This window comes from Epargyreus clarus, unplaced genomic scaffold, assembly GCF_041222505.1.
Source record: "Epargyreus clarus isolate Ecla_fem2 unplaced genomic scaffold, WU_Ecla_fem_2.2 ptg000035l, whole genome shotgun sequence".
Lineage (NCBI taxonomy): Eukaryota > Metazoa > Arthropoda > Insecta > Lepidoptera > Hesperiidae > Epargyreus > Epargyreus clarus.
The window spans coordinates 2,154,845-2,180,662 of NW_027332240.1; the positions used below are offsets into that span (position 1 = coordinate 2,154,845).

A 25,818-nucleotide genomic window follows, 5' to 3' on the forward strand; every position below is an offset into this window, starting at 1 on the left:
GTAAGGGAGACAGACTTTTCCGAGGCGTTCCAGCTTAGTCCTCAGGGGTAGCGGCGCATCTGTGGCCGACCTCAGGTAGGAATATCTAATCCTATCTGGAGTTGATTATAGATGCCCATGGGCGGCAGTAGCCACTTACCATCAGGTGGACTGTATGCTCGTCTGCTACTCTTATATTATAAAAAAAAATAATCCCTTGTAAGTCAGCCAGCAACCACTCAAGAGTTAGAACTTTTACTTTGATTTTCAACAAAACAAAACACAATATATATGAAAAGATATAATCTGCTTATTTAATTAACGAATTAATATATTATGTACATTTGAAATCAAGTACTGAATCGGTTTATAATAATTTTGGTAAACTTAAATTACGCCAAGAATCTTACTTATTTGTTACCTGTCTAAGTATACGTTTTTTGTATTAATAATTTCTTAGTAACAAGGTACTCTACAAGAAGTACCGGACTAGAAAGAGTCGTGTCCTCACGATCAAGAAAGGTTACCGCGAGCTGTATTTGTAACAGAATATCTATATCACTTAGTAACATTAATATGATCCAGTACCGCCTGCGCGTCCTCTCGCAGCAACGTGACCATCAAACGTTTCTGGTTGCTATCTTCCCGCAGGAGTTCCTGGGATTGCTCCTTCAACGTACACATGAATTCCTCATCCATGCTTTGTGACCTGAAAAGAAGATTTTGATCTATTTAACAGTGAATAATTTTATTTTTAGTAACGTAATCTTATACCTATTAATATAATCTTTTCATTTCATACGCTTGTCATGGAGGTGCAATTGATTTGCTTTACCATTACTAACTTTACTTAGTCAGATGGGATCTTAAGGATTATGCTCAAACGCATTATGTTAACTTTCTTTTTTTTATGCTAAATGGCAGAAAACACAACTCTCCACCAAATCACAATTGGCCAGAGTAGACTATAGTCATTTTGAAATACAGTATTGAAACCACGATAACATTAGATTCCTACCCAAAGTTAGGAACAGATGCATTGCTACTTGCTACCCTTGGGGACTAAGTTGGAAAGCCTTGGATATGCATATCTCCCTTACCACATCCTTCAAACCAGAATACAGCAGCACTTAATATTGCTGTTATTTTTCAGAAATAGGTGTGATGATGCTGCTGCAGTCGAACCAAACGGTTCTACCACCTTTAATAGTACCTTGTTGATTTTTGTTGTCATAATCCTAATAAAATCATATAAAATACTATAAAACAATGTATTTACTAATTAACGTTGACTTACCTCTTATCTAGATCAGAAAACTTATTGTCCATTATCTTAACAACCTCGGACATAATTTCAGAAGCGGTCTGTTTGTACAGTTCTCTGCGCTTCTCTTTCAATTTCTTCAAGTCCTTTTGTGCGTTCACAAACATATTTATAAACCTGAAATGTGAAGGGGGTTTTTAAGATAGGAGTATCCTCATAGTAAAATGCAAATGGTCATTGCCGCCCCTTTACATCTGCAACCAACTCCATATAGAAAATATGTGTATGTCACTCTTGAGGACCAATATGATCACTTCATATGTATCTTAACTGGCACTAGAGACAAGTGATACATAAATTTATTCGAAAAATCAAAAACTGCTTTTTTACTTGTCTTTCTCTTATTCTTTTATAGTATTCACACATTTTAATATATGTAATATGTGAAGTTTGAAATGGTTTATAATAACTTACGCCACTTATTAATAATCAATCCACCCAAATTTAGTGTACCGAAGATCGAAACTTTACATTTTTTATGAGAGTATCAGTGTCAAATTTCGATCGTTGGTTCTTAAAACATTGGATTGGTTGATTATTAATACCGGCCGTTAACTGGTATTTTTTTAAATTATCATTTGTAGTACAAAAATACCTTTTGCTAGTGTTGTGATGTATCTCAACTAGTGTTGTATCTAGCTTCTCCAATAAATTCTTTGTGTTTTCTTTGATAGTAAATTTAATACTGTCCACTGAAAAATACAAATTTAATATTATCTTATATCTCTCAATCTCATTCAATTTTTAATTTTACTTTTCAAACAGATGATATAAATATTTATTTTATTCACAAATTATACTATTTTTGTCTCAATAAGCATTTGTTGAAACAAGTTGTTGAAGCAAGTGTTTGAAACTCGGCCTCTCAATCAAGGGGTCCGACATCAAATCCGAGACACATCTCTCATTCATTATTATCAATTATTGCGTATTAGAAAAAACTTGCTTTAACAGTGAAAGAAAACATCGTGAGGAAACCTATATATCTGAGAAATCTTCAAAAAAATCCCAATTGTAAGTAAAGTCTACCAATACGCACTTTGCAAGCGCCGTGGGCTATGCCCTAATCCTTCTCATTATGCGAGAAGACTCGACTTATGCCTACCAAAGATCGTGTTAACAATTTCTTCATACTATATAACAATGTTTCCCAGCCTTTTTCAGTACATAAACCCTTAGGAAATCAAGAACAGTTTTCTCGGACCCCCTTAATTAAATAAACAGCAAAAAAACGCAATCCGAAATATCATTTTTTTACAGGAGAGCCAAAACAAAATTTGAAAAACCAATTTATGTATTTTTCTTTTTTTTTTAATTAATAATAGTGTTATACATCATTGGATGCATCTTTTTTATTTTTTTTAAATATCGTGTTCTTAGATCACATTTTTGTAATAAAACTGGTTTGCTGATTTTTCATTTTTGCGGCCCTTTTGCATTTAATGAGCGATTTATGTATGGTCCAGAGATGACACCGCGGACCCCCATACATATATTCGCGGACCCCCAGGGGCCGCGGACCACAGGTTGGGGAACGCGGCTATATAAAGTAATTTTTCGATATTTGGTAGGCAATAGCCAGATAGATTCATTATTAATAATTGCGTAAGTTTACAACTTACCAGTGCAAGTAGGTTCTTTCCTTTTAAACCACTCATCCACACTGCGCAAACTGGGACCGCTTTCAATTTCAATATCAGATGAATCTCCCACATTATTGTTCAGTTCAAGTTTAGTCCTTTTCGATGATCTTAGTATAGGAGATAACTTCCTTTTTGAAATAACCGACTCTTTAGAACTTGCAGAATCGTACCTAAGTCTTTTTGATGTCGCCTTTGATGATCGTCTAGATTTATTACTTTTATTGCTTCTTTTATCACAATTATCTTTTGTATCGACCACTTTTGTTTTCTTTTTAGTAGTCAATATGCTTCTGACTCGTTTCAAACAATCTTTTTCGGATTGGGGAGAACTTGACGTTTCAATATTTTGAAAATTAAAATCGTCAGTCAGTCTTATTGGAGAAATCATTGTTTTTCTGGCAGATTTTAAATTGGACATCTTAGAAGGTGTTTTACTTGTTTTTTCGGTATCTTTATCTTTTTCATCTATATTCGTTTCTTTGTTAGAAGCGGATGGAATATCAGTATTTAGTTTGGTGTGTAAATCCCCAGTGAATTCTGAACTAGATGCCAGATTTAATTTTGAAGGCGATAGCCTTGTTAAGACCACCACGGGGTTATCACTGCCACTTTTACAACTTGAACGATCATCATTTGTTCTGTTACCGTCACTACCATTATTTTGAGATCTCAAACGTTTTGTTTTATTTTCATTCGATAATCTCTTCGTAACGTCTGACTTATCATGGTCAGATTGAAACAACTCTGTATTAAGTTTCATGAAGAAATCCTTAAGAGAGTTGCTATAATTCTCTTCTTCCACTAGCCGAGGTTCTATGTGATCTTTAAGTAAAGTATAATTCGGTGGGTTTTCAGTAAAATCTCCATGACCGGTTATAGGTGAGTTTTTGTTACCCTGAGTAGAAATAGACTTCTCAGTAACCACTTCAGTGCACGTAAGTTGTATAACTGGTATATCAGCACTAGCCTGTGACTTCGTACTACGAAGTTCACGTTTTACTCTCGTTTGTAATTTTTTATTACTTCTTTTCGCAGTATTTTCTTTATCATTTTTACTTACAATCTTAATTGAATCGTGCGTTTTATCTGCATGTTGATTTAATTCTTCGGTAACGTTCAAATTTGGTATACTGTCATTAATTGCTTCTACATCAGAAAGTAAGTTATGGGTTGTATTCACATCAGACTCTATCTGTTTTCCTTGGTATATATCTTTGAACTTTTGTAACACATTCGCGGACTTTAAATCGTTTAGATCGTCATCAGTCACAAGTACAGTTTCCACTACAAGTCCGGGCAACGGGCTGAGAGTTCTTTCATTACTCACGTCTGAACTAGCCTTACGAATAACATCTTTATTTCGCTTCAGAGACAGCAGATTTCTAGATTTTAATTTTCCCTGTGGTTCCTTTTTGTTCTGGCAACTTTCCTCTGATTTGCCTTCTGTGATATATTCCATCTGAGGTAGATCTGTTAATATAGGTTCAGGTTCTTCTGCACGTTTTTCTTCGACGGTCGGAACTTCTATCACTAATGACGTATTTAAACGTTCGGGTGTTCCTTTTCTCATGCGTTCATCTTCTAAATTTAAATTCTGTTCTATAATTTCATGCACAGAATCTTCAGTTTTAGTTATTTTACGTTTAGCTCTTGGTTTCGGTTTAGGCTTCGGATTTGTTTTTTTAGTATCGGTATTTGAATTTTGAGTTGTTTTCGTGGCAGCGGTTTTTTTATTTGTTTTACGCGCACGAGTCTTCTTTGTATTTACGCTGCCTGCAGCTGTATTAGATTTTTTGTCTAAGTCTGTATTAGAATTAGTTTTCTTAACTTCTTCATCATCACTATCACTGGTATAGTTATAAACAGCCAAATTTTGATCGAGGTTTTTATCAACGAGCTTAACTGGTTCACCATTGTTTACTTCCTTTAAGCTGTCAAAAATTTGATTAATTTTCTGCGTTCTTGGAGATGGTACAGTGTTGACTTTAGATCTTCTAGTTCGTGTTTTACGGACCCTCTTACGTGCCGTCTCTAATTCTTTGTAACATGTAGCTGTTGTTTTTGGTGTAGATTCTGGTTTGGATTTCGATTCAATAACAGTTTTAAATTGGGAGTTAGTAGTAATATCCTCTTCCGTCGACTCAGTTACGTGTACAACAGTCTTTTTATAAGATTGTTCATTTTTCGGCGAGTATAGCTTTCGTTTTCTTCGTATTAAAGGTGATTCTACTTCGTTTGTACTTTTCGCGGGGCTCACCACATTTTTTGTTGCAGATTCATCTACTACACTTTCCTGTTCAATAATAGGAGACATAATAGCAACCGGTTTGTCAATTTTAACATAAGGTTCCGATTGTTTATTGACAATTATAATATTAGGTTCCAACACTCTCTTGCACGACAATGACTTTTTCTTGGGATATTTCAATCTAACTGCACTATTGGGATTTTCTTTTTCATTGGGAATGACTTCTTGTTCTTTCTGAAAATCTGGTATTAATTCTACATTTTCCTGCGATTTAATTTCCAGAGGAGAATCGTTGATAATTTCTATAACTTCGCCTTCCATGTTTAAATATTTAGTGCACTTATCGAAATCTTGACAAACCTTATCTACAATGTCTTTAAGACATTCAACAATATCTACATCTATGACTAGTGGGTCTAAATCAATATCTTGCACAATATAATTATGGGTTGGATAATTATATTCGTAGTCCTCACTGCATTCAGAACTGGTCTCGTTAATTTTCTTTGCTAGTGTTGGACTAACGACAAGTTCACCACTTAGATTTTCCGAAAAGTGTTTTGAGAAAAAATCTTCAACTACCTGAACATCATGGTTCACTTCAATGTAATCAGTCACTTTAGAAGAATCTGTTATTTTTTTGGATTTATTTGTCTTAATACTATGTTTACTTCTTCTATCGTTAACGTAATTAATAGGTGTGTCGATAATTTCATTAGATGATTCATCTATAGCTATGTTATTTCCACTGTATTGTTTTTCATTAGAAAACAGTGGTTCCACAGCCTTATCACTTTTATATGCAGGGTTATCTACTTTAAACAGATTATTTTTCTGAAAATCTTTAGTATTTTTATGATCAGTATTAATGCCTCCGTCTTGCTTGTCTGTACTGTATTGCAAAGCTTCTTGGACCAACAGCTCCACAATATTATCTGTATTAGTTGGTATGCCTTCAGCACGGTTTATTGTATCACTAATGACAGATTCATCACTTGAACTAGTTGTTACCAAAGGGTAATTGACAGTTCTATCATTTATCACTGGGTAGGCTATTTTAGGTTGTTCTTGACTGCCAAAGCATGTACTTTGTGGGGGTTCATCAATATGTTTACCAAGTCTACTTGGGCTATCTACACATGGTCCCAACTTGACAGTGGTGCCCGATGTGTTAATTGTCTGATTTTCTTCAATTTCACTAATTTCCGTTACATTTGACAACTGTGGTAAAGCACACACACTCACAAGCTGTTTATCATATGAAAATGGCGGCAAAGCTGCTAATTTGTCATGGAGCTGTAATTAATAAAAATATACAAGTCAGAATATGTAATATGATGCCCTTAACACATTAGATATGGTTTATGCATGGTACATTTACAATGTAGTGTTAATGCAGTCATTGCTACATACAAATCATGATTTCCTGCTTTCCATTGATTTATTAGTTACCAAAGTTACCATTATTATATTGATGCTTGAAAGGCAATCCTTACTAAGCAACATTGAGTAAAATTTTCAGAAAGATATATTATAAAGAAATATTGACAAAATTAAAAAAAATCATTAAGACTTACATTACTGCCCATCACCAGAATATAAAAATATACTTTCTAAAGTGACAGAAAACCCATTTTGGTACATAGCCGTTTCAAAACTTAGGTATATTTTTTCCACAGTCATCATGTAAACATATAAGTCTTTTTTCTCATAACTTACCTGTGCAAGAGATGATGTAGAAACCGTAGAAGGAGATTTCCGTTGCTCAGCCCTCTTACGAAATACAACATAACCTAGGGATGGATAATATAATTAACAGTTTCTTATACCACAAAGAGGGTTTGTTTTATAATATAGGAGTAGCAGACGAAGTTGCAGTCCATCTGATGGTAAGTGGCTACTGCCACCCATGGACATCTGTAATCAACCCCAGATAGGATTAGATTCCTACCTGAGGATGGCCACAGATGTTCCGCTACCCCTGAGGACTAAGCCTCGGAAAAATAATGTCTATCTTACCACACTCTTCAATCCACATAAATGTTAATACATTTTTAACTACATTTAAGTTATAAAATTAGTAAATTATTGATACAGTAGTTATAATATTACCTATACTGAAATGCAAGTGATAAATATTTGTAACATATGAACTTTTATTCTATACCGAAATCATCATAACCTTGCATATATTATCATAACAATTATATGGGTAGGTACAAGATATGCTTTTTCACAAAGATTACAAATATGAGCTCATCATTTCAAATATATTTATTAATTCAATGCATAATACTTATATTCTAATTTATAGCAGTCACTTACTTGTAATAAGTACACTATTTTTTCTTATTAATTGAAATCAAAATGTCTAATACTGGCACATATCAAAACATTTTAAAACAAATTTATGTTGTTTTTGAACCTTCTGTTTGTTATCAATAATCTGACTGACTCATCACTGACACAATCGTCAAAAAATGACATCTGTCAAAAGTGTCAAACCTAAGTATTGCCATAATAGGAACAGAAAACTAATTATGCATTTGCCAACATTGAAAAAATCATAACAAATATTATGTAGAATCATGAAGTTATAGGTAAATATGGAGGCCACACTTAGAACAAAATCTTGAGGCAAATACCTACGTATCTCCATCCCGCTTTCTGTGGGCCGACCTCTCTTTCTAGTGTGGACTATAGTATTGCTATCTTCTTCTTTAAATCTCCTAGAAAATTCTTAGAATTAGTCACCACACTAGCCTAACCAGAAGTTAAACACTGTCAAATAATTTACCTTTAAATAAATACTTGAACTATGATTAGTTCAATTGAAAATCCCAAAATCGTAGGTCACGTATGCATATCTGGGTTGGCAATTCAACGAATTATAATCCCATTTCTTAAGGATTCGGTAATGTGGCAACATTGGCCCTATGTGCCAAAATAAATAAAGGTTACCCTACTTAGACAGAGAGGGTCTGCCCACAGAGAGCGAGATGGTGATACATAGGTTTTGCTTCAAGTAGGTATTCGAAGTGTGTTCTCCATATTTACCTATAACTTCATGTGTAGAATACATTGTAATGGTCTAAGATCCGTAGCTAAATCGAACTGGACCGAGCTGATAATAGAATGAAACTCATTTTATAATGAAATTAGTACATTGGGTAATACATTAAAAATGGGTTTGCTAAAAAAATCCTGGACAGGATAATTTTAATTATTTTTTGAAAAATTAAAATTTAATTAAAAATTAAATTTTGCAACATCAAGATAATAAGAAAATTCTATTCTGAGTGAATGTTAAAAACATACAGAATGTGCAGGCTTTGGGTTGCCTATTATTTACGTGGACGAACTACTGGGTTGTCAGGTATAAACAGGTATTTCGCTGGCAACTACTTTCACTCATGATGATAATAGATAAAATTTTATATCAGTAGAAGCGCTGTTTTATTGTGAACACGTTGATATAGGGTTGTCTGCAAAATGAAAATTAATTTTTCAAAAAAAAAAAAATATCCTGTCCAGATTTTTTTAGCAAACCCATTTTTAATGTATTACCCAATGTACTAATTTCGTTATAAAATGAGTTTCATTCTATTATCAGCTCGGTGCAGTTCGACTTAGCTTCGGATCTTCTACTATAATCAATTTTATATTTTCTATTTTACTTAAAGTATGGAGGATAATAAAAAGTGACAAATTAAATAAAACTAATCTAAGGAATAAAAATATTTAATTGAAACCGATCTAGGAACGCCTTTATCGCAATACTTGGTTTTATAAATATTGATAATATAGTATATAGAAGACATAATATGTACATCAAGTTTAAACGATGTGTACCTCAGAATTACAATAACGTATATAGTTCAAAGATTTGTATATTAAAATTATTTTTTAAGCCTTTTTGGCTGTTAAATCTAGGAAAATCTACTGTAATACTTTATTAACAGTTTGAATGGTACGTACTATGTTTATTATATATTTATATTAAGTAGATACCTGAATGTCTACCTCGCGGTACGTCTGCTGGGATGGAAAATCTCGTGTTATCCTCCTGACCAAAGCAAAAAATAGTTTATAGTATAATATTTTAGTATTATTACTAAAATAACCTAAGTTCTTGGCATAATAAAACATTAAAAGAGAGAATTAAAAATATTAAATTACCGTGTCGTTAATAACATCTAAACTCTCTCGTTCATTTCCAATTGAAGTGCTCGGTGTAAAAATGTTAACATCAAATAGTGCCTGAAATTAAAATGTTAATTCAATCGATTTCCTATAAGAATTTAAGTATTGTATTTTTTATAATATCGAAGTAACTAGTATGCAGTCCACCTGGTGATAGCGGCTACTGACACCCATGGACATCTGTAATCAACCCCAGATAAGATTAGACTACCTGAAAACTACCCACGAGGTCTAAGTTGGAGCACCTGGGATCAGCACATCTCCTTTACCGCACTCTTCAAATCAAAACACAGCAGCCGTTAACACTGCTGTTATTGAGCAGGAGTAGATGACGGTTTAGGGTTCGTACACAAAACTGCGATGCGACGTCGCATCGCAAAAATCTGCGAGCTCCCTCGACGCATCGCAAGAACTTGCGAATTGATTCGCATCGCACAGTGGTTGTTGTTGTTGGTCACCCTGAGAGACGCTACGCCGCACGATATCGCATCGCAGCAATTCGCATCGCAATTTTCTGCGTTGCGAATTCGCATCGCGTCGCATCGCAGTTTTGTGTTCGAGCCCTTAGCCTCTGAAGTCGAACCAGAACGGGTCATACCACCTTCCAATAATCCCCCAGTACCCTCTTCTATTATATTATGCATGTATAGTGCCGGTTTGAAATAAATGTTTCTTTCTTTCTTTCTTCTAATAAATCCTTCAAATAATCATTTGATACCTGATATTTATCCTCGAAAACGCCACGCAAGGCTCTGTCCAGCCTCGACACATTACATTTCATGCCCACATCAATACGAATAGTATTAGAATCGATATCCAACGGGTACACTTGAGATAACTCGAGTACTGTCAGTTTTATCAGCACTCCATTGCGTTCTCTACAAAAATTACATACACTTCAGTGATTGATAATTTATTCATTGGATGTCATGTGCGACATCTGATTTATGTATCGTCAACCCATTGCTGTCCCACTGCTGCTGGGTACGAGTCACCTCTTCAAATAAAAAGGGTCAAAAATAGCCGCAATGGCCAAGTGCGTATTTATAGACTTCACATACGTTTTTGGACGTTTCTTCGTGCATGTGATAAATAATTTCTAACACACACATAACTTTAAAAAATCACTGAAAGGGCAGTTTCAATGACTAAGCTATCACTGATTTATCAATATCTATTCGTTAGCCTAGACAAGAAAAATCGCAGAATTTAGGGGCATCTTTAGGGGATGGCAAAAATCGAAGGATTTAGAAGTATTTTTTTTTAAATATAGGAGTAGCAGACGAGCATGCAGTCCACCTGATGGTTAGTGGCTACTGCCGCTCATGGACATCTGTAATCAACCCCAGATAGGATTAGATAATCCTACCTGAGGTCGGCCACAGATGAGCTGCTACTCCTAAAAACTAAGCTGGAACACATCGGAAAGGTATGTCTCCCTTACCATACCCTTCAAACCAGATCACAGCAGCGCTTAACACTGCTGTTATAAGGCAGAAATAGGTGTGGCGGTGGTGCCGCCAGAGTCGAACCACAAAGGGTTCTACCACCTTCTAAATAAATTGGACTTTTTTTTATACATTATTGATTATTCTTGACTACATTTTCCATTCCCATTTTTATAATAACTTACTTATCAAGTTCCACTTTACTGGTATTCTCCTCACTAATGAGCATGACGTCACATTTCTGGGTTCCGCCCAATGCTTCCAGAAAGTTCGGATCTAGCAACAACGAGATGCACTTCGTCGAGGAGTTCACGTCCAGCCAAAAATCGATAGCCTTATAATAAAGTAGAGAATTACATAAAAAACAGAAGCCAGGCTTCAAAATAATTCTCTAAAAATATATACGCGTCGAATAGATAACCTCTCTTCTTTGGGAAGGAAAAAAATAGGTAGCCTAAGTATGTCATTCCTACAATTAAAACTAATCTAAAGACATATAAATATCTTAAAATCCTTTGGGTTGTAGTGTCGACAAATGAGATTTACATACATACGCTCGGTATTCAAGTCATTAAAACATAAAAATCGAGTCAAAAGTTATTAGCTGTTACTTATGATGCAAAGAAAAACAAAAAATGATAAAAATATTGTCGCCAAACAGTCTTTTAATTATTTTGAGTATATAAGATAATACTCACAATAGAAACACTGCTCCCTATGGCGAATCTCTTACAGTTCACCGATGTCACTAGATCAGAAGACGCGTTACGCGCATTCAAAAAGTCTCTTGCGTCCTGTAATATGTATGTTATTTTTTATAATATAGGAGTAGCAGACGAGCATGCAGTCCACCTGATGGTAAGTGGCTACTGCCGCCCATGGACATCTGTAATCAACCCCAGATAGGATTAAATATTCCTACCCGAGGTCGGCCACAGATGCGCCGCTACTCCTGAGGACTAAGCAATAACGCCTCGGAAAAGTATGTCTCCCTTACCACACCCTTCAAACCGGAACACAGCAGCGCCTAACACTGCTGTTATTAGGTAGAAATAGGTGTGGCTGTGGTGCCGCCGGAGTCGAACCACCAACAGTTCTACCACCTTTTTAATAATAGAAATAATGTACTTTATTGTTTTTAAACATACAAATTGCACTTTTTGAACCTTGTGTGGTTCGAATCCGCGCAAGAAAAATATAATTTTCGGAATCCAGCTTATTCCTCAAAGTAGCGGCGCATCTGTGCCCTACCTCAGGTAGGAATCATGGGGTTGATTACAGACCATGAGCAGCAGCACTTACCATATTATACCATAAAAACACAATCACAATTATCTAATCATGTATCGTCATCCAAAACAAACGTGTATTCAAACAGCTCAATGGAATGGGTTAACTGATTTAAATTTGTCCAAGATTTTATCCTCACTAACGATCTAACAAGGGAAATTAAAGAAAATCGTGTAAAAACACGTACCCTCACGCCCTTCATTTTGAAATATAACGTAGGATTATAAATAATCTATACATCTATACATATTATTATAATTGGAGTGTCTGTTTTTAATATTGAAATAACCGCTTTTATATATGCATATGAATATATATACGGTATATACACCAAAATAACATTTTTTACAATTTTTGTCTGTATGTCTGTCTGTTTGTTCTGGCTAATCTCTGAAATGGCTGAACCGATTTTGACGGTACTTTTATTGGCAGGTAGCTGATGTAATAAGAAGTAACTTGGGCTGCTTATATTTAAGAACTAGCTGTGCCCCTGTTTCTTTTTAACGCGGGTGAAACTGCGGGGCACAGCTAATAATAAATAAGAAAAAATAAAGTTAAAAATATACTTATACAAATTAATTCGAATGTACAATATATACAATCAGGTGTAAATACCCTCATAAAGTTCTGCCAGGGCCGTTCGAGGAAGATCTTCACAGCATCCTCGCTGCACAGTGTGGGCGGGAACCACTTGGCAGCAGCCCCTTGCCGCACAGCGGGCTGGTGCCGCGGCAGCAGCCAGCGGAGCAGCGTCTCCAGCATGCTGTACTGGAGCCGAAGGTCACCAGCCTCCGCCAGGAGGAACGACAACCTTACGCTGGAATCACCATTCCAGCCGATCAGTGTATAGTCTTTATATTTGATATGAGTGTTGAAGAAATCTTTAATCTATACATATAAATAAAATTGGAGCGTCTGTTTTTAATGTTGAAATAACCGCTTTTTACTACATGCATATGAATATACATACACCAAAATAGCATTTATTTTTTTATTTTTTGTCTGTCTGTCTGTTTGTTCTGGCTAATTTCTGAAATGGCTGAACCGATTTCGACGGGACTTTTATTGGCAGGTAGCTAATGTAATAAGGAGTAACTTAAGCTGCTTATATTTTAGAACTAGCTGTGCCCCGCGGTTTCACCCGCGTTATTTCTTTTTAACGCGGGTGAAACCGCGGGGCACAGCTAGTATATAATATTTTGGTGTGGGTTTTTTTTTCGTAAACGGTCAGACCAATTTTAGTGTATTTTGAGTAGGTACTAGTGGTCTTATCTGGATGGTTCTTAATTAAAGTTTGACCCGATAAGCGACTCCGTTAATGAGATTTCAATTTTATTTTATATCCCACCAAACTTGTTTCTAATTTTTAATGGCTGTGTCGTAGAACGACTCAAACTTAAAAATATTTTAATGGATTTTTCTCCGAAATATAGAGGATTAAATCCGTTACTTATAGTCACGATTATTTTATTCCCCCCTCGCCCCTTACTATTATTTACCCCGAAAATATCCAAACTATCTGCGTAAAACTAGAAAATCTGTTGAAGCACATTACCTATATAGGTTACTATACTCTTTTGCACATGACATTACCAAACGCCGTAAGTGTTTACTTACTCGCCATGACTAAGCTATAACATAATAATAGTCATTACTTACAAATATTTCTGAAAATTGTCCTTATAGGCAAATCTGACGTTGCGACTAGACTCCGCACAAAATATGTTGAAGGTCTGTATAATTTCGAGTCTTTGCGTTGGCTCCGGTACGATGTGGGTGGCCAAATCGAGAAGACAGTCTCCGGTATCTTCAACCAGAATTTTGTTTATTGAAGAGTCTTTTAATCGTATTTCCTGTTAAAAATAGGTAAATGATGCTTTTTACGTCCCATTGTAGCGTGTATTTTTAGGGTTCCGCACACAAAGTGTAAAAACGGAACCCTATTACTAAGCCTCCGCTGGCTGTCTAATCCGGTCTGGCTGGATGTCTAAACCGACAGACCACGACAAGAGTGACCTGGGCTTTTGGAAGATACACGCAAAAGAATAAATACAAGAAAAACATATCTTCAAATATATATGTATTATAAACACGCTACTTCCACAATTTGTCGCGAAGATCACACAAGTAGATTGAAGGTGGTAGAACCCTTTGTGGTTCGACTCCAGCGGCACCACCGCCACACCTATTTCCACCTAATAACAGCAGTGTTAGACGCTGCTGTTCCGGTTTGAAAGGTGTGGTAAGGGAGACAGGCTTTTCCGAGGCGTTCCAGCTTAGTCCTCAGCGGTAGCAGCGCATCTGTGGCCGACCTCAGGTAGGAATCTATCTAGGGTTGATTCCAGATGTCCATGGGCGGCAGTAGCCACTTACCATCAGGTGGACTACATGCTCGTCTGCTATTCCTATATTATATATATTCCTATGTAATCTGTGTTCTTATGTAAGCTGTGTTCACTATTCTAGAATGAACACTGCATTGTTTTGTTTTTGTAAGATTTGTTTTATGTATATAAGTGTTACATTCAATTTGTGAACCTAATAAAAAAAAATAAAAAAAAAATTATAAACAAACTAGATACTACGTAAATACCTGAAAGCTAAATAAAAGTATAACATGTTGGTACCTTAATAAATCTAAGAATTAGTTTTAAAAACGACCACCACTGCATATTGTTTATTATTAGATGTTTCCTTATTGCTTCCAACCAGTACTGCAGTAAAGATACGAGCTCTTTACCCAGCAGACTCCATGTTTTCGAAGGCGGGGAACGCAGCATGAATTCAAATATTTTTGTTGCAGCGCCATTTTCTTCACATTTATTAAAGTACTGTAACAACAGTATTTATTTTAGTTTTTCATTAGTAATTGTACTTATTGAAATATATCACAAGATACAATCGATATTTCCATAATAAAACCTTACTTCGATTTCAATGGACCGAATCTTCTTCAATGAAAGCACCGTCGACATATTGAATGGAATTTTCAAATCATGACCCTTATTCTCAACATCGCGAGTAAAAGATATATACTCATCTAAATTTCTAACAGTTTTTAAACACTTGGAAAGCTCCATCTTTATTTCGCCGCTTTATTTAAACCCAATTTCATTCAACTCGTAATACTGCGCAACTTCAAAAAGCCGCTTACTTTCCCGCGATACAAAAGAAAAACAGATTAATAATAATTGCCAGTATTTTAATTCATACAAAAAATGATTTTAATGTTCAGTACAGACTGATCATTAAAACATTTTAAGTCATTTTTTGTATAAATTTAGCTGTATGAAGACATAATTCGGGAGATACATCAAACTTAATAAAATATAACATCAATAAAAGTGAGATTTGTAATATAAAAGATCAACGCATTAAGGTAGTTATAGTAGTTACATCGCTCACAACCTTTATAACCTGGGTACATAAAAAGCAATCATCAGTATGTGTATAAAATAAACAAACTCTGTGAGTGAAGAGTCAACGAAATAATATTATTAAAAATATAGAATACAACAAAATTAGGCCAAGAGCTTTTAGCTGTAAATCTTGCACAAAGCATATTATCTAAGAGCATAATATCTACACGGGTTAAGCTATCCTATTATGTTATCAAGCTAGATAAAAAAAATGAAATTAAAAACGACTTGGAAAGCATCATTCACCGCACGTAACATTAAACTCACCGTATGCATATTTTTAAAGTCTAGCAATTTTGCGTTTTACTAAACGCAAAAACTATTACATTTCTTGCAAGAATTAAAATCTTATCGAGAATTTGTTAGTGTTACTTGAAAGGTTTAAAATCAGTATTAATACATAGTGAGTCATTAATTGGACCAATTTTGTTTAGGCGGTTTAATTAACACCAATCACCATAAATAAATGAATAGTACGGGTCTAGCCTAACACTGTAGTGTGGCCACATTATTATAAAATATAACTATTAATTTACATAAATATACTGAACATTTTAAGTATATTTCTCAAGTTAAGGTCATTAAACATAATTAAAAACAATTTTTAGTCAAACATTCGGTTTTAATTTTCACATCGCAATAATAACACGAAGCTTATAAGATTTATGCAGCTGAGAAAATGTTAACTTTACGGACTTATTTGCATTACGTCATACAATAATATAATAAGCATTAATATACGATATCAATTGCAATTATGTATATTTGTAGCATTCATACGTCATCAATTATTCATCATAGACGTTTAGTGATTATTTCTGTTAGTCAGCATGGCAACATTTCTTTTGTTCGCATTTTGCAGTTTCGCAAAATCGCAGTCGCAGAAATGACGGGCGGGGAATGGTTCAGTCGGTCGCGTCGAACGGTTGTCTTGCGTCTGTGATAACAAGTAATACTCGCTTAATAAATTACGATCCAAAATGTTTAGCGGTAAAAATGATATGATATCGTACAGTGAATCATTTTAGTGAGTTATGTTATAATTTTTTACGTGCTTTGTGCCTGTCAGTTCAGTGTTATGATCGCGTCATAGCGCACGGCTTTAGACACTCGAAACCAGTCGATATTATGTGGCCCGAACGAGAGATCTACACAGAAATATTACAATTATGATGCCTATGGTATACACAGTGTACGGTTTCGCTATATTCTTTATAATCGCGTGGGTGTGTCTGTGGTTAATTCACATCATGGCTCTGTCATATTCAAAGTGGAAGTTACATCGGACCGTGGACCGGTCGCCGCCGGACCAACCGTACCTCGGGGTGTCCATCGTGAAGCCGCTCACCGGCGTCGACCCGAACCTCTTCTCCAACCTGGAGACGTTTTTCACACTTGACTATCCGACGTACGAGTTGCTCTTCTGCGTAGAGAGCGAGCACGACCCGGCGGTGATGTTGGTGAACAGCCTCCTGCACAAGTATCCCCACGTCGAGGCGCGGCTGTTCGTCGGCGGGATGTGCGTGGGCGTCAACCCCAAGATCAACAACATGCAGCCGGCGTACCTGGCGGCCAAGCACCCGCTGATCCTGGTGAGCGACGCCGGCATCCGCATGCGCGACGACACCCTGCTGGACATGGTGCAGCACATGCGGGAGGACGTGGCCATCGTGCACCAGATGCCGTTCGCGTGCGACGCGGACGGCTTCGCGGCGGTGTACGAGAAGGTGTACTTCGGCACGGCGCAGGCGCGCATGTACCTCGGCGCGGACTTCCTGGGCATCAACTGTCACGTGGGCATGTCGTCGCTGGTGCGGCGCTGCGCGCTGGAGGAGGCGGGCGGGCTGGCGGCGTTCGGCGAGTACCTGGCGGAGGACTACTTCATCGCGAAGGCGGTGCTGTCGCGCGGCTGGCGGATGCGCGTGGCGTCGCTGCCGGCGCTGCAGAACTCGGGCACGCGCTCGGTGGGCGCGCTGCAGGCGCGGCTGCGGCGTTGGGCGCGCCTGCGCATCGCCATGGTGCCCACCACGGCGCTGCTGGAGCCGCTCAGCGAGTGCATGCCGCTGGGCGCGGGCGCCGCCTGGGCGGCCGGCCAGCTGTTCGGCGCGGAGCCGCTGCCGTTCTTCCTGGTGCACGTGCTAGTGTGGTTTCTGTCGGACTGGTTGATGCTCCGCTCGGTGCAGAACGGCTCGCCGCCGTTCACGAAGGTGGAGTTCCTGGTGGCGTGGGTGTGGAGCGAGTGTTGCGCGCCCTTCGTGCTGGCGGCGGCGCTGCTCTGCCCGGAGATCTCGTGGCGGACTCGCAGCTACCGGCTGGACTGGGGCGGCCGCGCCCACGAGCTCAAACCCAAGCTCAAGTTCTGAGCCCCGCCCCTCCGTTTTTCGAAAGCTTTAATTTGGTGTACGTAGTTTATGTTATGTTGTGAATTATGCTCGTGAAAACCTTTCAACGCTGCCGAATCAGATGCGTGTTTACAATTATTATATTAGTATAAGTTTTTATTTTAATTGCTATTTATAGTTTTGAAATGAGATGGATACTTGTTATTCTTGTTTTAGAGAGTTTTGTATGTTTATAGATTAATGGATATATGTCGTCTGTTGTATAATTTTGTGGTATTCAATCACGGATAGTGATTTTCTACGTTAATTTAAATTTTCTGTTTTGAAGTATATAATTAATTCCACATAAGACACAATGACATGTTGATATCAGAAGCCTTTGCATAATAGTGAGTCATTTTATTTACTAGCATCAAATTATCAGTTAGTACTTACAATGTGATTCATTTGTTTCTGGGAAATTTCAATGAAAAGGTGTATAAATAACTGAAACCCAATAAGAGTATTAACCTTATCATTATAAACATGCAAATAACACAAAAGCAAATGATTTGAATTATTTTTAGAATGGCCGAAGTTATAGTAACCAAATTGACTTTTAATAAAAAACATTATACATAGGTAAAAGAATATGTTATAATAATAGAATGATTGAATATATTTGTAATGGTACAACTTTGTAAATGTATAAGCAGTGAAAACTTGGTGTTACGAATTGACCTCATATGTTTTATGGGTCCATGCTTTGAATTCCAACTAATCTGATTTTTTGAACAAAGTTTAAAATAATCCTGCATAAATAAAAGAAAAGTTAAGAAAGCTTTCTCTAAGACCTGGAATATTGTTACAAATGTGTGAGGTCTACCATATTCCACCTTATTTTAAGAGAATAAATTATGGGGTTTTTGCACTAGGTCATATTGGCGCTCACATCTTCTTCATACCAAGCTTTATGATGTAATTCTTCAATTACTCTGTCATTACGAAGGCATATTTGAGCTTAACATAAGCCGCTATGCTTTTGAAACACTGAAAGTTCGAGGTTTAATCCCAGTCAGGCTTACTTAAACAATGAATTTAGACTTGTCAATTTTAATACTACTTAATTATTTAGATTTCAATTCTGGGTCCTATGTGTATGGGTGTTTAATGACACCTTTGAACTTGTGTGTGTTAACATTGTAGACCTTGTGAATGTTTTTATTACAAGTCTCTTTGGTTGCTTGGATGTGTTAAGGCAAATTTCATATAACAGTAAGGTGCATAATACATTTAGTCAGTTAAGTACATGTGAGCCATGTATCTGGCATAATATTTATTTTTATTTTAGTGATATGATTGTTTGTAAATTTGGAGAACGTAAATTAGATAACTTTGTTTTTTAACTACTTAAATCACAAATAAGTTATTCCTCAAGGTGTCTGTTGTGAGTATCTAAAAGAACAGGGTCATACTCTAAAATACCATAGTTTGATCATCTTTGTACGTCAGCAGGTGATGTGATAACAATAAAATGTTAGCAATATAATTAGTGGTATCTCCAGTGGTTAAAATTAACCAATCCTTATTTAAAATTGAGGGAAACATGAATATTCATTAATTATTGATTTTCCTCATGATTACAGGATAAAATGTGTAAAATGTATGTAGCTTATTAAATATATATAGACTATAGGGTGGACATTGCAATATAAAAAAAATATATATATGGGCTTCACGCGGACACCATCTCGGATTAGTTGACATTTGAGATATATTTTAAGTCAACTTATTACCAATGGGTAATGACTCATGAATGACACTTCCAATGTTACCTAATGTGGATGGAAGACCACACAAATTAAGACAGAAATGTTTTGAGGGTAGAAACCCTTCTTAAACCTCTGATATGGCGAATAGTAGTGTATTTTTCTCAAACATTGTGGTTCCTGATAATATTGGTATAGAAGTCAATTGAGGTGCATATATCTTATATATAAAATTCTCGTGTCACAATGTTAGTTACCGTACTCCGAAACGGCTTTACCGATTTTCACCAAATTTTATATGCATATTCAGTAGGTCTGAGAATCGGCTACTATCTATTTTTCATACCCCTAAGTGATAAGGGTTGTTCACCCTTATCATTTTTTTTATTTATATGGCAACAACGTTTGCTGGGTCAGCTAGCATACACATAAAATTAAGCTTTTAACTGCAAGGAAATTACAATTAAATCTATACTATACAATTACTTCCGATCATTGCTTCGGATTATGAGCTGTTCGCGCGCAAAACGCTAGCTGACATATTTTTTCTCGTGATGTCATAGCGTTAGTAAACATTGTAATAGAATAGAATTGCACCCCAAAAATATTTTGCTTGTTTATGAAGTGACGTCACATCGGCATCATAATAGCGACTAACGTTTAGACATTCGAACACCAATAAAAGAGTGAATTATAGAATTTGTTGTGAATATAAATAGGTATTTCTCCGCCGCCGCCGATAAGCCGAATACAGAATCTCTTTCGAAGTCGGTTAGAAAGGTATCAAAGCCATGTGGAGTCTCCCAATTCGCACTTGGCCAGCGTGGGGATATGGCCTAAAACCCCTCTAACAATGTCCAACAGCGGGTTAGCAGGTCGATAAATAATGATTGACATTGAAAGTTTTTAACAAACCTACAAACTGATAAAAATAAATGAAACTAACGAAATACGTCACTGATAAATGTTATTGATTTATAGTTGAAACTTTGTATTATTTTAAAATTCATTATTTGAGTGTTATGTTGTGTTTATTTAAAAAATTTCCAGGAGTTATGTTTCTTTTAAAAAGTATTGTAAGTACATATTTTTTTCGAAGAATAATATTTTTTTTATTTCAACTGACTTTTGTTTTATGACTTTTATTTTTAGGTATTTATTGTTATCACATCTCCGATTCCCAAAGTAATATATATGTCTAGATGGAGTGTATGGCTGAAGAAAATAATCTAAAAGGTATCACTTTTCCCGCTATTAGTACAAGCTGTTATATGCACACAGACAATTAATTGTTTTTGGCGCGTTATCTAGACAGATATACTATATTTGTCAATTCTTTTAATACTGTTTAAGTATTTGTACCTTTGGACTGTGTGTGGCGATGTTAAAGGGAGTGAAATTAATAGTGAAGTACCATTCAGGTCTGAAATGGGACCAAAAAAGGTTGGAAAAGTTATTTTGTAAATTAGGATTTATGCAGTATAAAAATTTTGGGAATCCTTTACTTTTTGGTTCTTACCAAAGTGTCGAGAGTCAAGACTGGTTTTTATATAGTAGAGTCCAAAGGTACATAACTTGGAGTGTGGATAAGTGTAAACAGCCTAATCTAATGGTAAATAAACGGTCGTACGGCCAATGTAAGTGTGGTCGAACATCTTATACACCATAAAATCGAATGCCAGGTTTACATGCATGCCGAGTGTAGACGAGTAGGTACGAGTATGTAAATAGCTCACTCGGGTGTACTCGACGCGTTGTGTGTAGTTTTTTCGGCGCGAAAGGATTACGCGTCTGTCCTCGTGTTCGGAATTCACATTTTCGTCATTATTTAGCGTTACTCGAATTGTTGGCGGTTATCTCAATATATCAATATAAGATAATACCGAAGTTTTGTCTATGAAATGGTATATCTTGGCATCTTGATCACAGCATTATATCGTAGCGTCACGGTCCTATAGATAATTATAGCCATCGGGCCTAATTCCATGTATTTATATAATTTACGGTCAAGTTTTATATACCTTTTTAATATCATTTATAAAAGAGGAAAGTGACTCCACGCTGATTACTGTTATATTAGTACATAATTATAATATAAAAATAATTATAAAAGGAAGCATTTATTACCTAAATATAACATCTTTTCCGCAATTAACAATACCTGCGGTTAAGGAAAAATATCGGCGGAGTTAGTATCGCATGACGGCTGACGCTTCTGTTAAAAGTTGTTCGCAGCCTATGTATAGGTACCTATATGCAAACGATCGACTGTTGACAGATTTTTCGAATAAAATTCAACATTGCCGCTCGTCGGTGGTTCAAACAACTAATTGGACGCCCGAGCGACAGCGTCTTACTCCTGTTACTAATAATCAATCCATCTAAATTTTGTCTACCAAAGATCGGAAATTGTCAATTTATATTATGTAAAAATTGTCATGTCATCAAATGTCGATTTTTGGTAAGATACATTTTGTACAGATTCATTATATTATTAACTAGTTTTTACCCTCGGCTTCGCGCGCGGTCAGAGGTCGATGTAGTACTTTTCTCCAAAAAAAAAATATAACTATCCTGTTCTTTCGAAAATTTCATGTCAATCGGTTTCGTAGTTAGGCGTTAAAGTGTAGCAAGCAAACAAACTTACTTTCGCATTTATAATATTATAGTTAACAGGCGTAACTGACTAAGGGACTAGATAGCCTATGCAACTGTCATCATCATCATCACTGGGACGTCTTACCCCCGCACATATATTGCGGCAATGTCAACATAAGGGCGGTGGGCAGGAAATTCGGGTCTCGAGGGCACCCTCTGCCCGGGCAGATTCTCAGGTGGTCAAATGCCCCCTGGATTTATAATATTTATTCATAATAATGTAATGATATTTAAAACATTATAATATAATGAACAAGTATCAAAAATGGACCAACCCCACTGTTAAGTGGGTGGTTCGGTACTTATCGCGTCGTTACTACCGAGCGATGTAACTGTCGCGCATCTGATTGTGGCTAATGGCTTACCTTATTTACCTCAGCTGCCTTAAATCGAATACCTTGTCTAGGGGGCTCTCACTACAGTGGTTACCTTATTCACACTCTAAGCTACCATTTTTATTTGACCTACATGCTTGCGTCATATCACTATTAGCCGCGGCCAGTAAATTGTGATCGCCACAAAACAATCTAATCATTATAATGGAATGCAGTCAAATTATCATAACTTGTGTCAATAAAGAATATAATTGAAAGGTAGAATCTGTATGGGGAGGTACCACTGTCACATCTATTTGTGTGGTGGGCGGTGGAAGGGTGTGGATGTCAGATGATTTAAGATGCGACGACCTTACTCCTCAGCAGTGGACCATCTGCGATCATCTTCAGGTAGAACCATTGTTATATATGGAGTTGATTACAGATGTCCATGGGCCGCAGAAACCATTCACAATCAGGCCAAAAACTAATTTCTATTCTACGACAATTTGAATTACAATCTTTATTGACATATTTTATACCTCTGTCCAATTTATTTTGTTTTGTAAACCTTTGAATATATAAAATATGCAGAAGATGACGGTGTTTTAATAGTACAAATAAAAGGCCATTATAATAACGTTACCATTTACTTTTCAATTTCTTAAATTAAGCTGAAATAGCTTCCAAAACCTTTTAGCTGATGCGAATTTTGCTTTATTTTTTTAAGCAGACACAAATCGGCGCCTCAAAAGAGGTATTAGTTCGAGGACGCGCGTTCTGCATACTTTTATATTCCAAGGTACAATTGGTATGGAATTAAACCTGCGATGGCACTGTACGATTAGTTTTTTTATCGAGCGATTGCGGGGGTCATTCGTAAATTGTCATGGGTTAGGGGTGGGGGATTTCCCCCCTGTTACCCCCCAACTACATTTGTAACCCCCCATTGTAAACTATGACGTCATAATACTACAATACAGATATGTGTTACAATGGCGGATTAGGTATTAGACTTAGCAACGGACCAAATATCAAATTATCGTGAAAATTGCGCAAAAATATTAACTATATAAGTCAAAAACGATCGTTATTCAAACGTACGCACGCATTGCTTTGTTCTTGCAGTTCAATATGGAACAATTAATATTTACAACTCCTCAATGAAACAAATAAATTATTGAACTCAGAGCTCACGACAGACTAGCTACTTTTAGCATCCGCGATCGACGACTTGGCTGCTTTTCGGAAACTACACGCAGCGATCAAACGCTACACGCACACGTTTGATCGCAGCTACTTTTAGACGTTCGATGTTACAACTAAACGCAAAAACGTTATGCAGCAATGCAGTCAATAAAGCGCGTTTCCGAACGCAGTTAATCGCCAAAATATGATACAGAATCATGCAATCGCCTAAACACGAATCGCTGATTGTAAAATTTAAAATAAATATTTGAAACCAAATACTGCGATAAATAATTGTAATTTTATTTAATTCCTCAAATAAATGCTGATATGAGAAAATATTAAGGCTGTAAATGATAAAATTTATTATTTAGATTTTTTATAAACCAATTAAGTAAACCATAAATTAATTGTTATTTTTTTTTTAATTCCAGAAATAAATGTTGAGTGTGAAGATAATACGATTTAGATTGCTAGAATCGGTATAATTTTTCCGTTCTGCGATAATTAATTTTGAGGGTTGATAAATAATATTCTTGTTACTAATTTATAATATCTCGTTTATTTTCTTCGGTTATTTTCCGTATTAGAAAATTCTATTTGTTAAAATCAATGATAAACTAAATATTAAATTTCAAAATCATTATTATAAAAATGTTTTAACTATTCGGGTTCTGTAGGTTACAACGAGACTTTTTGGAGCGTTTCAGTAATGCGTTTTAAAAACGCGTGACTGTTGCAAACGCGCGATTATTCCTTGTGATCACGGTCTTGTATCGCTGAAAAATAAAATAATATAAATACATATAAGAAACTAATTAGTATTGCTTTAACGCTGAAGAAAGACGTTGTAAATTTACATGGTTGAGAGTTCTTAAAAAATCTCTAAGGTATATAAAGTCTACCAATTCACAATTGGCCACCGTGGCGGACTATGGCCTAAATTCCTCTCACTTTGAGTCCCATGCCCATCAGTGTGACAATGGGTTGACCATGATCGCTGCAAGAAGTAGCCGCACTGAAATATGACGTCACGGCTTACATGACAAATAGGGAGGGATAAAAAACAACATACTGACCTGGTTTGCGGATGACCCCAAATAACTACTGAAAAGTATTGATATTGTATATGCGAATTTGTATGTTTCCTTTATGAATTCCTGATTTTTGATGTGAATGAAAATGGCATATATTATGCTGAACGGTGTTGCCGTATGTGGTAATGTCAGATTTTTATGGCTTTGCGCTGGACGCAAAATTTTATGTTTTTGCAAAAATATGTAAAACAAGGCCAAGTCACGGAAACCGAATGACACAGTATAAATAAAACAAAAATAAATGTTTTCATTTAACCATACGTGTCTGTTTTTTTAAGATTCTTAGTTGTTTGAAGGTAGGATCAATGGATCGGCCGGCAGATGCTACCTACACATATTTGTAGCATGAAACAAATCTGCGTAGAAAAGGTGTGGATGTCACCTGACTTTGATTTATTTGAGGCAACAATCTATGGTAACAAAGATAATAATATATAAGAGAATCCATCAGTTAATTAAATCAATTTCAGAAGGTGGTAGAATCCTCTGTGGTTCGATTCCGGCGGCACTACCGCCACACCTATTTCTGCCTCATAACAGCAGTGTTAAGCGCTGCTGTGTTCCGTTTTGAAGGGTGTGGTAAGGGAGACATACTTTTCCGAGGCGTTCCAGCTTGGTCCTCAGGGGTAGTGGCGTATCTGTTGTCGACCTCAGGTAGGAATTTCTGGTCCTATCTGGGGTTGATTGCAGATGTCCATGGGCGGCAGTAGCCACTTACCATCAGGTGGACTGCATGCTCGTTTGCTCCTATATTATTAAAATAGATTATGTATGGATAGCCAGTAAATACCTACACATTTCGTCATCGATATTACCTGTACTGACCACGTTACGGCAAGTCTGGTTTGCACACCTCTAAAGCGTGTGTACACTATCCAATCCGATAAGTTTATCTCAAAGATTTAATGTTTGATGAG

General features: G+C 36.3%; 2 protein-coding genes across 2 annotated transcripts; one reads left to right on the forward strand and one right to left on the reverse strand.

The window, feature by feature from the left end:
• Positions 1-267: 267 nt before the first annotated feature.
• Positions 268-15,298, reverse strand: LOC140756611 (uncharacterized). Its single transcript, XM_073092143.1, has 14 exons — positions 15,063-15,298; positions 14,763-14,966; positions 13,795-13,988; positions 12,751-12,952; positions 11,544-11,639; positions 11,031-11,179; positions 10,116-10,275; positions 9,374-9,454; positions 9,206-9,260; positions 6,914-6,987; positions 2,926-6,490; positions 1,899-1,995; positions 1,277-1,420; positions 268-688 (listed from the first exon to the last, which is right to left on the reverse strand). The coding sequence occupies exons 1-14, from the start codon at positions 15,213-15,215 to the stop codon at positions 538-540; spliced, it is 5,325 nt and encodes a 1,774-aa protein (XP_072948244.1). The 5' UTR covers positions 15,216-15,298; the 3' UTR covers positions 268-537.
• Positions 15,299-16,404: 1,106 nt separating this feature from the next.
• Positions 16,405-25,161, forward strand: GlcT (ceramide glucosyltransferase). The gene has a single exon (XM_073092294.1). It carries the CDS (start codon positions 16,724-16,726, stop codon positions 17,915-17,917), a length of 1,194 nt encoding a protein of 397 aa, XP_072948395.1. The 5' UTR covers positions 16,405-16,723; the 3' UTR covers positions 17,918-25,161.
• Positions 25,162-25,818: the final 657 nt, after the last annotated feature.